Source organism: Petaurus breviceps, unplaced genomic scaffold (assembly GCF_028583685.1).
Source record: "Petaurus breviceps papuanus isolate PSGF00001 unplaced genomic scaffold, PetGlider_PUasm1.0 90804, whole genome shotgun sequence".
Classification (NCBI taxonomy): domain Eukaryota; kingdom Metazoa; phylum Chordata; class Mammalia; order Diprotodontia; family Petauridae; genus Petaurus; species Petaurus breviceps.
This window is the reverse complement of record NW_027187348.1, coordinates 20,925,402-20,941,982: the sequence shown is the minus strand read 5'-3', so window position 1 is coordinate 20,941,982 and position 16,581 is coordinate 20,925,402. Positions and strand designations below refer to the sequence as shown.

At 42.5% G+C, this 16,581-nt stretch overlaps 1 protein-coding gene across 1 annotated transcript; it reads right to left on the bottom strand.

Annotated features, from left to right (window-relative positions):
• Positions 1-9,361: 9,361 nt before the first annotated feature.
• LOC138147746 (serine protease 58-like) lies at positions 9,362-14,022 on the bottom strand. Its single transcript, XM_069070287.1, has 5 exons — positions 13,983-14,022; positions 11,961-12,096; positions 10,994-11,244; positions 9,986-10,134; positions 9,362-9,511 (listed from the first exon to the last, which is right to left on the bottom strand). Exons 1-5 carry the CDS (start codon positions 14,020-14,022, stop codon positions 9,362-9,364), a joined length of 726 nt encoding a protein of 241 aa, XP_068926388.1.
• Positions 14,023-16,581: the final 2,559 nt, after the last annotated feature.

Genomic DNA, 16,581 nt, shown 5'->3' with positions numbered 1-16,581 from the left:
ATTTGGTTTTCAAAATTCTTATTAAGCTCCTCTGTGGCCTGTAACCAGCTCATATTTTTCTTGGAAGCTTTTAGTACAGGAGTTCTGACTTCACTGTCTTCCTCCTGTTCCATGCTTTGATCCTTTATGTCCCCAAAATAAGAATGTAAAGTTGGTTTGCTCTGTTTGTTTTGCTTCCTTTGCCTGCTCATGTTGCCACTCAATTACTTGACTTTTGGGCTTTTTGCCACAGTAGGACTCTGCTACCAGACAGGGGAGCTTCCATCCCAATCGCTGGTGCTTTCTCAGCTGCCAAAGGTATTAGTTGGGTGCTGTCTCTGAAGCCTCCACACACTCTGGCAAGCTGATCACACACCCCAGGACCTCCACCCTAGACCGCAATCCAGGTCCAAGCAGGTTAAAGCAAGAGCGATTACCCCTCAGACTGGTTGCTTGGTCCCCCTACACTCTGCAGGCCAGGAGATGAAGCTTCCACCTTGTGGCAGCTGCACAGCTCTGGCTCCTCAGCTGCTTCTTGCTCTGGGGACAAAGGCCGACTGCATTCCCAACTATTGGATCTCAAGGTCCACACTGCACTGACCTGTCACTTTGTCCTTAGCATTTATGTGTTGATAATTCTGGAACCACCATAGCTGCTGGTGATCTGAAGTCCCTCCCGTCAGGGGCTGGTCAGGCTGCCCTGGGACTAAGACCTCCAGCTCGAGCAGGGGCTGGGGCCCTCTCCCAGAGCACTGAGCTGGCCACTACCTGCCGGCCTGCCAGGCTGTCCTCAGTGGGAGGTTAGCTTCTCTGTGTCATTTTGTGGGTTCTGTAGCTCCAAAGTTTGTTCAGAGTCCCCTTTTACATGAATTGGAGGAGGTGGGAGCCAGAGCCCTCACAAATCCTATTTCTACTCTGCCCCCCCCCATAATACAGTTTTAATAAATGTTTATTGGATTGGATTCTAAGTCCTGTGACTCTCTTGGCAGTTTGGGTCTTTTGCTTAGAGTAGTCCTGCTCCTTCAGCTTGTGTTGTTCTCCTGCTTGCAGGAACTTTGGACCTCCCACATTGTTCTGCTCTCCAGAAAGTAGTCTCTTCCCTTCTCTTTACCTACCTGTCTCCTGACCCCCATTATGGCCTCTCACATGATCATAAAAAAAAAGCAATGGTACATGACTTTGAACAGTCACTAAATTCTAACATACATTTTTACTCTTCTAGCCTTTATTCCCCTAAATAGGTAGTCTCAGAAACCACCCACACACATTCACACCTACATGCACAGCTACACCCCCTCCTACACACATGTACGTGTATGCACCACACACATTACACACACAAACTCACAGCTATGACACATTTGTTTCACTGCCTATAGTGGATTCTATGAAAGAAAAAGGAAAGTCAGGCTTATAGGTATATGACCTATAGCCTGCATTCACGGAATCGGTGGATAAGATCATTCAGTGAAGTTAGTCAATTTATTCCAATAAAATGAAATCATTGACAAGCCCTGAGAATCTTATAGAGCAGTGTTATGAAAACAAAAGTGGGGAGGAGGGCAGATTCTAGGTTTCTAGCTTGTAACCTTACCAAATGAAGTGAATTGTTGATCTCTACAGAGAAAGCTTTCACTTTAACGCAAGCTGTTAGATTAGCTTTCACTGAGACTGAGAAGAAAAAAAAAAGAGGCTGTTTTCTGGTAGAGGAAGAACACCTCTCAATTCAACTTCCTAAGGGTTTCACACTGAATTTATTTTTACCCGGAGCTATCTTTAAGCCAAGTAGCACACATTAGAACAAAAAAGGGCTTTGTTTAAAGGCAAAAAAATAATGAAAACCTGTGAAAATTACTGCATTCACATAAGCAGGGGATGATGACAAACTAAACAGGACCAAAAAGCAGGACTGGGTTATTATGAACAGTTAAGAAGGGCTGTATATATTCGGGGATGGGTTGGTTTTGCTTGTTTGTTTTTTGTTTTTTAAATTTCATCCACTGGATATATTTGTAATGAATACTGTCCAAGTCCTCCTTGTTGGTCATGGAGATACTCCTGAAGATTACAACAAACAGTGAAAGGACTGACAATAGGTCAAGATGTCCTCTTCGGTCAGTGGTGTGCAAAGACTTTGGTCTCTGGGTCAGAGACTCTCAGTTGGACACTAGAGAAAATAACATACATTTTTACTCTTCTAGCCTTTATTCCCCTAAATAGGTAGTCTCAGAAACCACCCACACACATTCACACCTACATGCACAGCTACACTCTCTTTAGGACAGAAAGAGACCTTTAGAGTCATTGAATCCAACCTCCTTCATTTTGCAGACATAGAAACAGAGGTACAAAGGACATGACTTGCCCAGAGTCACACAGAGCTAGTAAGTATCTGATGGGATTTGAACTCCCTGACTCCAGTTCTGGTGCCCTGTCCATTCCAATACACTGGCCTTCTGGAAAGAGCTATGAATTTGAAATATAGTGTTCATTCCTTCAGGAGACTCAAGAACCCAAAAAGTTCTGAAGAGGAATCAGACAGCCTTTATATCTCTCTTCTTGGGCATATTGATTAGAAGAGGATCTGAGGCAGGTACACAGGAAATGCTGGGAGCAGGGGCTACCAGGGAAAAGAGAGTCATGAGAAGGATAGAGTGGGATTTTTGAGTGATTCCAGTAGTTTGTGATATGGGGATGGCTGGGTGATGGGAGCATGCTGCTTGGCAAGGAGTTCCTGACTTGAGCCGGGAGTTGCGGGAGCCATGGTCATTTGATGGTACCATGTGGAGTGCTACTGAGCATCTTGACATGGCCCATGAACACTGGATGGAGGGAGGGCACCAGCAAGACTGGGGAGCAGGTGAATGGACAAATGGCAGAACTGCCATTCAATAAGGGCCTCCACTCATGTTCTGGAACTTCTCCTATTGGGTTTGTGAGCTGGCACTCTGAAGGCATTGCAGAGGGAGGGAGGGGGCAGGGAATGAAGGGCCCTTAGTTGAAGGTGGAATATAACTGTGTCTTTGATACCTGAGTTTGGATCTGAACTGGCCCTGCTTTGTTCTTTACAGACCTATAAATAAGCCTGTGCTAGGTTGATGTCTTGGTAGCCTTGGTTGTTTGTAGGGCAGCTGAATATCCCCTTGGGAAGAGGAAGAAATGAGTTGAATTCATATTTTCCAAAGAAGCTTCTGGGAAAGGGATAAAACTGAACCTGATCTATGTGAATTCAGAGTTCTGGTCATAGGCCTTGAGATATAATGACAGTGAGAACAAATAATAATTGTCAGTCAACTTTGAAAAGTACAGAGGTAAAAATGCTTCATGGATTTATTTTTTCATTTTTATTACATTTCTGTGTTTTCACAATGAGCAGCAGAGGTAGTTAGCAGAGATATGATAGGAGATAAATTAGAGAAAAAGAAAAAATTGTATTGTCTCAATTTCCTTACCTATAAAATGGGGATACCTATTTACCTCACAGAGTTGTGAAGATCCAGTAAAAAAGCAATAGACAAAAAAAAATTTTAACCCTAAAAAGTATTTAAAATTCAATTATGATATGCAGTGTGGTATAGTGGTTTGAGAGTAGGCCTTGGAATCAGAAAGACCTAGATTCAAATTCAACCACCAACACATACTGGCTATATGACTCTGGCCAAGTCACTTAACCTCTCAGTGTTCCAGGTAACTTTCCAAGACTGTAAGTTTGTAAGTTGCAGAGAAGGCTAATCTGCAATGGAAGAAGTTGAGAGTCCTCTACACTTGTGAAATTACCCATATGTCTGGTTTAAAAAAAGAGAGATATTATTCAGGAAAGTTGATGCTGGTGATGAACCCTTTCCCAACAACGGGGAGTAGGGAATATGTTGATATTTTTATATGTCAGTGAATACTTATTTGTCATTCTATTGACAACATACAATTTGGAGGATTTGTCATCAAAGGGAAGAAGGGTCCAACTGAGTTTAATGATCTATGTGACTAAAAAGTGCCCAGCTGATGACTAAGAACAGATTTTCGGTCTCTATTGTCCTTCAGGTATAAACATCTGTTGGCTTAGTTTACAGTTTCTAGCCAATGTTGGGGAACTAAGGGCTGGTCTACCTACAATCTCTCTTCTGTGGTCTTTAAGATCACAGTAAACAAGGAGAATGGTGGCAGCCTAAAACCTGAAGGACACCTGGGTTGCTAGAAAAAAATCGGGGGTTACAAGATGGAGGACTTCCCTTGTATACAGTAGCATCACACTCCAGCAGCAGTTTTTTCCCCATCTCTATGGAAGGTTATTCTTGACTCTTTTGTCTCTTATGGCCTTTCTTCTTCTTTTTTTGTGGACACCTCTTTCTGATGTTCTTACATACCTCCTTCACTTGCACTCCCAACTCTCCTATGTCCTAATTGAATGTTCAAAGAAACCCTACTGGCTATTCCTGTCAAAGCATAAGTTGTATCTGCCTATGCAAGTCCTAAATGGTCACTGCAGGCTTGTGGTAAAGCTAGACACTTCACTGAATTTTGTACCTTGGTCTGATCTGCCTATCTATTTATTTATCCACCTATTTGTCAGGTATTGGGGTTGTCTTAGGAATCTAGCTCTGTGCCTTCCATTTCACTCTTTTCTGTAGTCTCCAGTCCAATCTCCAGCCTCCTTTGAGATGAGAAGTTATGCCTTGCACTCAGTGATGAACAGTCTCATACCCGATCATGGCTTATATATCCCAATGAGTCTGAACACATGTATGTCATCATCCAAACCTGTTACCCATACTCCACCACCCAATTCCTTTTTTCTATCCTCCTCGACCCTCCCACCCCAAAGTTCTAATCAGACACCACCACCCCCTCCCACTGTGCTCTCTGGAATGTCTGTTCCATAGGCAAGAGACTTTCCTTCATCCCAAATCTCTCCCTCTTCTGCTTCTTCAGTCTTTTAGTTTTTATAGAAACCATGCTCCTCCCCCTGATAACACAGTCTCCTTGGCCATACTTTCTAGCAATAGCAGTATCTTTATTCACTGCTCAGGGTGATAGAGTTGGAATATTCTTTGCTCTCCCATTGACACTTCTAGGTTCTCTCCCTATCTCCATCACTCAGTAACCTCTTCTTTGAATTTCATGTCATTCAACTCTACCATCCAATTGAAATCTTGGTAGTAGTTGTCTACAGTCTTCCAGGTCACTCCCCTTCCTTCTTCAATGAATTTGGCCCATAGTTCACAATTTTTTTCTCCTCTCCAACTCATGTGCTCATACTAAGAGGAATTCAACATACATATTAATTCTCCCTCAAACACCCTACACACTCAATTCCTCAACCTACTCATTTTCCATGACCTACTCCTCCACTCCACCTTAGCTACACACAAAGATGATCATAACCTTGATCTTGCCATTACCCACAAATGTATCACTTCTATGTTCAAGAATTTAAAAATCCCCTTAACCAATCAAACTCTATTGGCTTCCCTTCTCTCCTTCTGCCTTCCCTCACCTAATTCTACTTCTTTGTCCACACTATTACCTCCAGCCCTCAATTCTCTCCCAGGCCATCTCCCCTGCACTAGCTACTATCTCCTCTTTTTTCCCATCTTGACTTTTTTGGTGAGCCAATAAACCTCCACACTATCCTCTTCTTAAGACTTATAATTTCATTGATTGTGTCCTGCCAAACTCAGTCTTCAGTCACTCCCACCATCCACCATTTTTGCTCCTAACACAGGTGCTGCTGAACAAAGGTAGAGAAAATAATGTATACATTCTTATTGAGTTCACTACAAATTTATGTTACACAACTTTGACCAAATTCTCACTGCTACTAGACTACTATAGCTCTCCTCATCATCTCATTATCCTATTCCCCACAGTGGCTCTTTCAAATCTTTTCATTCCTCTCCAAACCTCCCATGGCTCTCCTTCCTCCCCCTCCCAATCCATTGAGAACCTTGCTTCATATTTTATAGAAAACCTCAAGGCCATTTGCTAAGAACTCCCTCTTTTCCCCTTTTCCTTGTCTCCTGTCACTCACATGCCTTTTGCCACTCTCTCCTCATCCCCCCTACTTCACATGATAAAATGGCCTTACTCCTTTCTGTCAGAATCCCAATGCCAAGATCACCTCTCCCTTTACACTCTTCTCTTTTTACTATTAGGAGACATCCTGTTTTCCAGAGCTAAGGCCTTACAATCAAGCTGTGCCTTGAGCTTGGCATAACAGCAATCCTCTGAGCCTACCCTCTGGATGAACTCTACTGCAGCTAAATGACATAACTGGCTCCAAGCCAGCTTCAGGTGGTCCCTGAGCTCAGACAAACACCTGCAGGAACCATGTTCTAGTCCTGAAGCCTTGCTATAAATAGATATTTTTGTCACTAGGAAAAACTTGCCTTGTTGTTGCTGTCAGCCCTCACTCCTACAGCCATACCTCACTGCTTGGTTCTTTGTCTAGCCAGAACTATATGTATCAATGTTGAGCCTTGCTGCCTTGGGTCCCTTCAGTTTTAGAGGAGATCCCAGCATGCGTGTCTAGTTTCCCTCCTCTCCAAAGGAATAAAGAAAGCTTTTTGCTTATAACCTCTGTGAGCTCTTCATTTTATTTTATTTTTCAGGGTTGACAGTTGGTGTAATGACCTGTGTGGTCCTTCGGTTTATTTTATGTTATTTTTCAGAGTTAACAGTAGGTGTACAACTTCTGTGAGTTCTTTGGTATTTTCAGAGCTAACAGTTAGTTGCATAACCTCTGTGGTTCTTTGGTCATTTATTTTCAGAGTCTGATACTACCAAGGCTAACTCCTTTACCTGCTCAAGCAATGATCTCTTAATTGTCAAATCTAATGCCCTTTTCTCAATCCTCATTCTTCTTGACCTCAACATTAGCCTTTGGTACTGTTGGTCACCTTTATGTTCTTCTGAGTTTTTGAGATACCACTCCCCTGCTTCTCCTACCTGTCTGACTGCTCATTCTCAGTCTTCTTCACTGGATTCTTATCTAAATCTTGCCCTATAACTATAGATGTCTCACAGGGTTCTGAGGGGGTTCTCTTCTCTTTTCCCACTATGCTACTTCACTTGGTGATCTCATCGGCTCCCATGGATTTAATTACCATCTCTAATAATGATGATGATAGCACATACACATATATATGTGTGTATATATACATATATGCATATCTATCTTATTATATATGCCAGGCACTGTACTAAGCTAACTTTTACAATTATTATATTTTCTCATTTGATTCACACAACAACCCTGGGAGGTAGGTGCTATTATTATCTCCCTTTTACAGATAAGGAAACTGAGGCAGACAAAGGTTAAGTGACTTGTCCAGGGTCACACCTAGGAATATCCGAAGTCAAATTTGAACTCAAGTCTTTGTGACTCCAGGCCCAGTGCTCTATCCAAAGCACCATCTAGTAGCTTCTATGCTAATGATTCTCAGATCTACCTATCTTGCCCTAACCTGTCTGCTGACCTCCTAACTCACATCTCTAAGTGCCTTTCAGACATCTCAAACTACGTGTGTAAAACAAAACCCATCTTTTTCCCTAAACCCTCCCCACCTTCCCTAGTACTGTATAGGGTATATTCTCCCAATCCCTCAGGCTCGAAACCTGCGCATCGTCCTCAACTCCTCCCTGTCTCTTACCCCTATAGCCAATGTGTTGGCAAGGCCTGTTGATTTCACCTTTGTACCATCTTTGCACCTTCTCTCCCCTGACACTGCTACCACTGCAGTGCAGGTCCCTATCACTTCACACCTGCGCTATTGCAATGGCTGATGAGTCTGCCTGCCTTCTATCTCTCCCCACTCCAATCCATTCTCCATTTAGTTATTAAAGTGATTTTCCTAAAGCACAGGTCTGACCAAGTCACTCCCCTACTCAATAAACTCCAGTGTCTTTCTGTCACTTCCAGGATCCAGCACAAAATCTATTTGGCATTCAAAGTCCTTCATAATCTAGTCCCCTCCTATCTTTCCGGTCTTATGCCTTACTCCTACCACATAATCTTTGATCCAATCCTAGTGGCTTTGCTGTCCCACAAACAAGACAGTCTATATCTTGACTTTGGGCATTTTCTTTGGCTGTCTGCCATGCCTAGAATGCTCTCCCTCTTCATCTCTGCCTATGGGCTTCCCTGACTTCTTTTAAGTCTCAACTTAAATTCTTCCTTCTATAGGAAGCCTGTCCCAATTCAAGTGCCTTACATACTTCCTACTTATCTTGTGTGTAGCTTGTTTGTACATATTTGTTGCCTTGTTTCTCCCATTAGATTGTAAACTCCAAGCTGGGATTGTCTTTTGCCCCCTCCCTTTTTTAAAATCCCCATGGATTAGCACAGTGTCTGGCACAAAGTAGGCACTTAATAAATGTTTATTGACTGACTGACTTATCAATTGGAGCTGCACACATTCTTGCTTTGAAATAACTTGGGAAGATGGGAATAAGGAGACAGCTTCCATGAGCAGAAAGCTTCAGAGCTGGATATATTTGTGAGTAGTGGGCAGTCAGAAATTGCATAAAGGAGAGTTATAATAAAATTTGCCTTAAATAGAACTCCCCTTCTGATTTCCAAGGTAGTTCATCTAAAGATTACCTTTATTATTATTGTGGTGTTTGACTTATTGTGACTCCATTTGGAGTTTTCTTAGCAAAAATGCTGGCATGGTTTTGCCTTTCCTTCTCCAGCCCATTTTACAAATGAGGAAATTGAGGCAAATGGGGTTAAATGACCTGCCCAGGGTCACAGAGCTAGTAAAACCCTTGAGGTCAGATTTAAACTCCGAAAAGATGAATCTTCCTGACTCTGGACCCAGTGCTCACTCTGCTGGGTCTCCTATCTGCCCACCTTCCCTCTAACACTCTATTTATCTTGAATGTTCTGATTTATGTATGTTTTCTCCCCCATTAGCACATCAATTCCTAGAGAGCAGACACTGTTTTTGTTTTTTCTTTAGATCTCTAGAATTTAACAGTATCTGGGAACATAGTAAGTGTTTAGGAAATGTTTTGTTTTTTTCATTGATAAAAATTTGGTGGAGATTTAGAGCTACCAAAGGCCTTAGAGATGATATGATCTGACCTATTTTACAGATGGGTAGACTGAGACCCAGAGAGATAAAGTGACTTGTCCAAAGTCACACAGGTAATATGTTCCAAAAGTCAAGTCTCTCACTCCCAAATCCAGCGCTTTTTCCACCATTCATAGTGCCCTGAAATAACCTGTCCCACTCAGACAGATTCAACTAAGAATAAGTCACACAGACAGGGTATTTTCAGAGGACTCCATTCAAATCCTGTTCTGAGGCTGGAGGCAGGAGAAAGGACTAGCAATATTATACCCTGACTTGTGGTCATCAGGAGAGGGAGCAGTGATGCCTCAGTTTTTCTCGATAATGTCAAGGATCCAGTCTATATATCTGGATACTTTGGTGTAGAAGCCGATATCACCTTTCAGAACACACCCATCTGTCCAGGACAGGATCCCATGGAGCTGTCCTTTGCAAATAGCTGCAGCAGCAGACACCTCCTGGCAGAGAGTTGGCAGACAGGGTCAGAATGCTTTCTTTCCCACCTTCCCATTCCTCCAGATCCTCCGCACCTCACTGCTAAGTGCCCATCCCCAGAGACCTGATGGTCATCTCTATGATTCTACAGGTTTCCTCAGCAGATGAGACTAGAAAACTAGGCCTCACTGAGGGGAAGGTGAAAGTTACATCTTCCCAAGTCTCCCGAACTGATTGTAATCCCTCATCTATCATAACAGTTCAGGAACAGCCAGGAGATAGGGACCATGCCAAGCTTTACCCACTGAATGCCAAGCTCTGACCCAGAAATTAGGAGGGCAGGAATATACATCTACATAGACAGGATATACATTTCCAGGGCCCAATCTCTTTGATTTTGCCTCAAAGGCAAAAACTTGGGTGAATATCAGGTCAAGGCTACACAGGCTCAGACCAAATAGAAAAGAGGAAGAGAGCATTGTGAGGGAGAGAGATACCTTACAGAAATTCTGCTGATGTGGATACATTCCTGCACAAAACATGTTGTTCATGCTTCTTACTGTGATATTTCTCGAAGAGGATCCCTTGCATTGAATGGGAGAAAGCCACTGAGCCATGTGGTTTATCTGGATGTCTGCATCTCTGACTGGGTATGAGAGAGAGAGTGGGGAGACTTTCATTTGTATTTGTTCCTTCTCTATACCCACAGCCCTTCACACAGTTTAGTGAATAGCAGTGTTGGATTTGGACTCTAGGACACTGTGGGTCAAGTTTTGTCTCTGCTATTTGCCAGAGGTGTGACAGCGGATACATCACTGAAACTTTCTGAGCTTGTTTCTAAAATGTGGTTGGACTATGTGGCCTTTAAGGTAACTTTCAGCTCTAAATCTAGAGTCTTCTTTCTTTTCTCTTGCCTTCCCACCCTTCTCTTCCCTCCCAAGTTCAACTGGAGGGAGAAGGAAAGAAGAAAAGAACCAAAGATCAGAAAAATTGGCAGAATTAAGTAAAAATTTGGAAACTTTTAGTGTGTGGGTGGGTATGAATATAAATATATGCGTGAACATATATACCCATGTATGTGTCTTTTTTTGTTTGAGAAAGAGGTGCCCTGGGAATAGGGGCATTTCAGTGGCATAAGGTTGGCATGATTGATGAGTGTAATTCCTTTGCCTCCGATTGAATTTTCACTAGTACTCAATGGTCATCATTGCTAGCCTCAGCACTACAGGGGTAAGGCCATCAACTAGAATTCTCTCTGCCTTTTCTGATCTTGTATCATTTCTATATTCCCATCTGGCAGTTGAGTCCTCCCATAAAAGGAAGCTAGGAAAACAGGAAGGGCTACATGTTCATCTTCTGATAGGCCCCCCTAGTATTTTCTTGTCCTGACCCTCTGCCCACCTGCCATCTCTGCTTTTTTCTCTTCCTTTGAACTGGTCCAGCAACAGTCCTAATATGGGCGCTCCTAAAGGTGTAGAAGGTGCTGCAGCATGACAGGTACTCACAAGGATAGTTCCAGTTCTGACTCCAGCCAGAAATAACACATATTGATCCATTTAGGTCACTGATGTCAGTCGGCAGGTCCACTAGCATATGGAGGTTGTTGGACTTGGCCAGCTTGATCAACATTATGTCATGTTCAGGAGAGTCTGCCGTGAAATTTGGATGTCGGAAGATAAGTTCATAATTTACATCCTGATCCTGGAGCCAACCCTGAATGTTTTGGTTTGCGGTGCCTATTTTCACCTGGAGGTATCTAGAACAAGACATAAGAGATGGCAAAACTTTGTTGCCAATGTTCATCTAGTACCAGCTCTACCCCTAACTCACCCAAGCAACCTTGGGCAAATCATTCAGCTGCTTCTCTGGGAGCTCAGTTTTCCATATCAATAAAGTGAAGGGATTGAACTAGAGGTTCAAGGTTTCTTCTTGCTCTCAGATTATGTGAATCTTAAAAATCCTTAGATGTGTCCTTTCTCAACATTTGTCCAGCATCTTCTCTTTCCCTATTGCTCCCCACTCCTCCCTGGGAGAGTACAGGCTTTTTTCGTCCTTGGGGAGAATACTATCCTCAATTCTTTGTCTACAAAATCTCCCTAAAACCCCCATATTCCTCCTTCTGCATCACCACCCTTAGCTCCATGAACTGCCTCTCCCTCCATTGCCCACTTCCATCCTCTCTTCAGGGGAGAGATTCTCAGAAACTTCCCCTCTCCCCTACATACTCGTGAACCCTGATGCCAAAAACCTCCTTTCCCCTCCATCGTCTGGGGAATCAGTAATGTAAAGATGTGAGATCCTTTCCCCAGAAATTCTCAGATTAATTTGTCCCTGCTGTAAAATCCCCATAAGGCAGTCACCCTGCTTAGGTTTGGGGGGAGTTTTGGGGGGGGAGGGTTTCCATATTGCAACCTAGTCCATCTTGCTCCAGGGACCCTAAAGAAAAGAGCAAACGGAATCACCATCACTCACGGTAGGTAGCAGTGAGCAGCTGTCACCACCCACTGCTGGTGGATCAAGGTGCCCACACAAGGCTGGTAGTCAGATTTCAGGTAGGCCAAAAACGTGGAGTCAGAATTTTCGTTCCTCTTATTAGTGAACTGAGCAGCTGGGGGGAGGGGGGATGGAGAAGAGAGGAGGGACAGAGAGAGACAAAGAAAGTTTTGGCAGATTTCACTCTGTTCCCTCTGCCTGGAATATTCTCCCCTTTTAACCATTGAATTCCTTCCTAATCTCTAAAACTCAATTCAAATACTACTGTTTTTATGGAACTCTTCCCGAACCCCCAAGTTTTAATATCCTTGGGCTCAGAAAGGCAATTTTCCTATTCTTTAGTGAATTTATGATGTCATATTTTATATTATTTATTTTTATTTTTAATTTTACATTTTTTTGTTTTTTGGAAGGGGGAAGGCAGGGCAATTGGGGTTAAGTGACTTGCCCAAGGTCACATAGCTAGTAAGTGTTAAGTGTCTGAGGTCGGATTTGAACTCAGGTTCTCCTGACTCCAGGGCCGGTGCTCTATTCACTGTGACACCTAGCTGCCCCCATTTTATGTTATTTTTATCTGTTTGTGTCTTATCTGATAATTGGACTATAAGCTTCATTAGGACAGGGACCCTTTCTTATCTAAATGTGTCTCCTACAGTGCCTAACAGAACCTTCTACACACAGGATATGCTCATCAAATGTTTACTATCCTATTGGGCCTTGGGTAAATTCTTTAACCTCTCTGGGCCTCAGTTTCCTCATATGTAAAATGAGAGGTTGAATGAATGAGTAGATGAATGAAGAAACTGATGTCTAAAGAAACTTTAAAACTCCAGTATAATTTATTCCTTGCACATTTCACACATTATTTATAAAATAATATGTGTAAATGCTTTGAAAAATAAGAAGTACTGTAGAAACTTGAGGGGTTATTCAGACCTCTTCCATGACTGTTTGTCTTTCCTGAAGGATTTTTACTATGTCTTTCTATGTCCCAATTTCTGTCACATGACTCCAAGATCATCAAAAGAGCAATCTTAGTTTCCCTTCCCTACCCTCTATTCCCTCTTCTTCTCCAAGGCAGATTAAAAAAAATTTTTTTTTATGTGTGTCATCAACCTCTTTGGAAGTCTGGTGAGATCTATAGATCTTTTCTCAGAATAATGCTTTTCAATGTATAAAATAGCAAACATTGGATTATAAAGGAAGCCAATTACATGGAAATCATTATTAAAATACTCCTCTCCCCAAAAAACAAGTTCATGGACCCCTGGATAAGAACCCCTTCTTAGGCCTGTGTTAAAAAAGTTATATAGTTGTGAAACTTGCTTTTTCCTTTCTAGCCAAAGAACTCCTGGTTCTGCTTCTTCTTGCCTCTCCCTTAGAGAATTTCCCATTATCTTCCGTCTTCTCTCCAGCCTTTTTGTTGCTGTTGAGGTGTTTTCTGTCATTTTAGACTCTTTGTGACCCCATTTGGGGTTTTCTTGGCAAAGATACTGGAGTGGTTTGTAATTTCCTTCTCTAGTTCATTTGACAGATGAGGAAACTGAGACAAACAGGGTTAAGTAACTTGCTCAGGGTCACACAGCTAGTGCATATCGAGAACAGATTTGAACTCGGGAAGATGAGTCTTCTTGACCGCAGGACCAGTGTTCTGCCCAGTGTACCATCTACCTGTCTTCTCCCTAGCCTGCCTCTTTCTTAACTACCCTATTGGTTGCACATCCTCTCTAATGCTATGTCCCAGTGTCTCTGTCCAAAGGTGTTCCATGATAACCATTGTTCAATGTATTGAGGGATCGTGGTTTTCTAGGGTCAGGGGAAAGTTGGGGGCACAGAAGTTCTGGGCTTGTAAAGAAATTGTCAGTTCCTACAATTCTCAAGCCTTTGACTTTCTTGGGCTGTGTGTTCCTTTGGGCCTTTTCCTCCCCTTCCCAATCCCCCTCTCATTCTGCAGCCTTCACTCTAATCCTTTCCTCATCAGGCTTCTAAGTTCACACTCACCAGCCAAAGTCAGCAAACCAAAGAGCAGAATGATCTTCATGCTGGTATCTGACACCTAGTGCTAGGTAGGAAACCTGAGGAAAAAGCAGACAGGACCTAGCTGGCTAAGCAGCCTAATTCCAAACTGAAGAGTGAGTTGAAGAGACTGAAAGAAAAGAGGGTTTTGAATTAGGGGGTGGTGACCCTCCCCACACCCGCCTGTCTCAGGTCCTGGTCTTGGGAGAATTGCCCCTCAGTTCCTTGGTACTAATAAAAGGATGTGACAGAGGAGAGGAAGTAGGCCCATGCCCAGGTACCACCTCTTTGCAGCCCAGGAAACCTCCCCAGCCTGGGAGATGTCCAACACACTAGGCAAATGGACTCCAGGGCTCAGAGCTTTGAGGTCCCTTCCCCAGGGGCTGGAGAAATGCCAAAGGACAAAATCCCCCTGGGTATCTGCAGAGAAACAGTGTGACTGTGGCCTCCTCCTCACTGGTTCCCCTTGGATTATGTCCGTTCTTGCTCAGTGTTGCTCCCTAATGTGAGGAGGACCTATCATCCCCTCTGTGTGTCACAATGGCCCCTCCCCTCTGTGCAAGCCTGACCCCTCCTTTCTGTGTGACACAGACCTTTCCCCTCTCTTTGTGATCCTTAACTCTCTGGGGCAAACACAAGTTAAGTGACCTGCCTGGGGTCCCTGAGCCATTAAAGTGCCCGAGGTTGAATGTGAATCTTTCTGATTCCAAGTCCAATACTCTACCCACTTTACCATATTGCCTCCACTATATTAATACGCAATTCTTTTTTCTTTAATTTTTTTCCAGTTACATGTAAAAACAATTTTAAATATTCAGATTTTCTTTAAGTTTTGAGTTCCAAATTGTACCTTTCCCTCTCTCCTTCCCCTCCCCGCTCCCTGTGATGGTAAGCAATTTGATATTCTGGGTGGGGAAACTGCTGCCTTGAGACCACATGTGGCCTTCTAGGTCCTCAAGTGCAGCCCTTTGACTGAATCCAAACTTCTGGGGCTAGAGAGCCACATGAGGCCTCAAGGCCAAAGGTTCCCCACCCTTGATAGGTTATACATGTGCAATCATTACCATATTAATATACAATAATTAAAGAACTTTAATACATTTAAATTCACTTTTTAGCTTTATAAGGTACTGTACCCATTCATCCATTTATCCAAAGATTGATTATTAGCTATTCACTGTGACCCAGAAGCCGTGCTTTCAAGTATTGGGTCATGTTCAAATGGATAATTGGGGAGGCAAGCAGGAATGGGAAAAGTACAGAAGGTGGCAACATGATAAAGTAGAAAGAATACTGACTTGAGAGTCAGAGGACATGGGTTAAAATCCTGCCTTTGACTGTATGACCTTGGGCAAGTCACAACCTCTTTGGGACTCATTTTCCTTAACTATCATATAAGGGGGTTGGGCTAGATGGCCTCTGAGTTCCTTTCCACCTCCAGTTCTATGATCTGTAGACAATATGATCATCTGGGCTTGCAGGAGTCTCCTACCCTAGGACATTACCCTAAATGTTTTTTTATTATTATAATCCAGTGTATTTTTTTCTTATTAACTTTTTTGTATAGTTTTACATCAATTTGATTCAAAGCACAAATGAGTTATTTGCAGGTTTATCATAGATATCATTCTATGGCAATAGCCAATGCGAATCTGAGCTTAAGAAATATGCACCTCTTATCTTACTAGGAAATTATTCTTTCAACCTTAAGGCTAAGCAGTACCTCCCAATACAGACAAAGCATTCCTGTTAGAGCAACCATCTAAAAGTACAACTCAATCTGAATAGAGATCAAAATGTGCAAGTCTTGGATGTGTTTACTTTGATATACACCCTACTTCATGTCTACTAAGTTCAGGAAAACACCTTATCCATGAGATCATACCTCCATTAATGATCTGCTTAATCTTTGGTGGCTGGGGTACATAACATAGCTTAAAAACCATCCTTCTGGTCTAAAAACCTGATTAAAATATGTCCCCACTCACTTAACACAAGCACAGGAATTTGAACTTGGGAGGATGAAACTTCTTGATTCCAAGCACACTGCACCACTTACCTTTCAACATACTTACAACTACTAAGTATGTGACCCTGTCTTCCAATGCTAAAGTCCAGAGCTCTAACTTCTAGACCATGTTGCCTTTATTCTTAATTTTCAGAGAGACATCTATCTTCCTAAAGGTGCATAAGAAATCACACATATTAGAACAGGAGTAAGGGGAAATAATTCTAGAAACAAGAAAAGATATACTCCACAAGAAGTAATAGTAAACTGTTTCTGAACTCTTTGGAGTATAATAAAGGAACATATATGCTGTGAATATTCTTTGGATATCATGTTTAGTAGTCAATATCAATAACATAACACTTCCCTAAGGGAATCTGTTTATTTAAGAAGTATCAATATACAAGCAAAGGAAGAATTAGGGGATAGAGCCAAGACAGTGGAGTAAAGGCAGGGACTTGCCTGAGCTCTCCCCCCAAACCTTCCAAATACCTTTACAAATGCCTCTAAACAAATTCTAGAGCAGCAGAATCCACAAAAAGAAAGACTGAAACAAATTCCCAGCCCAAGACAACT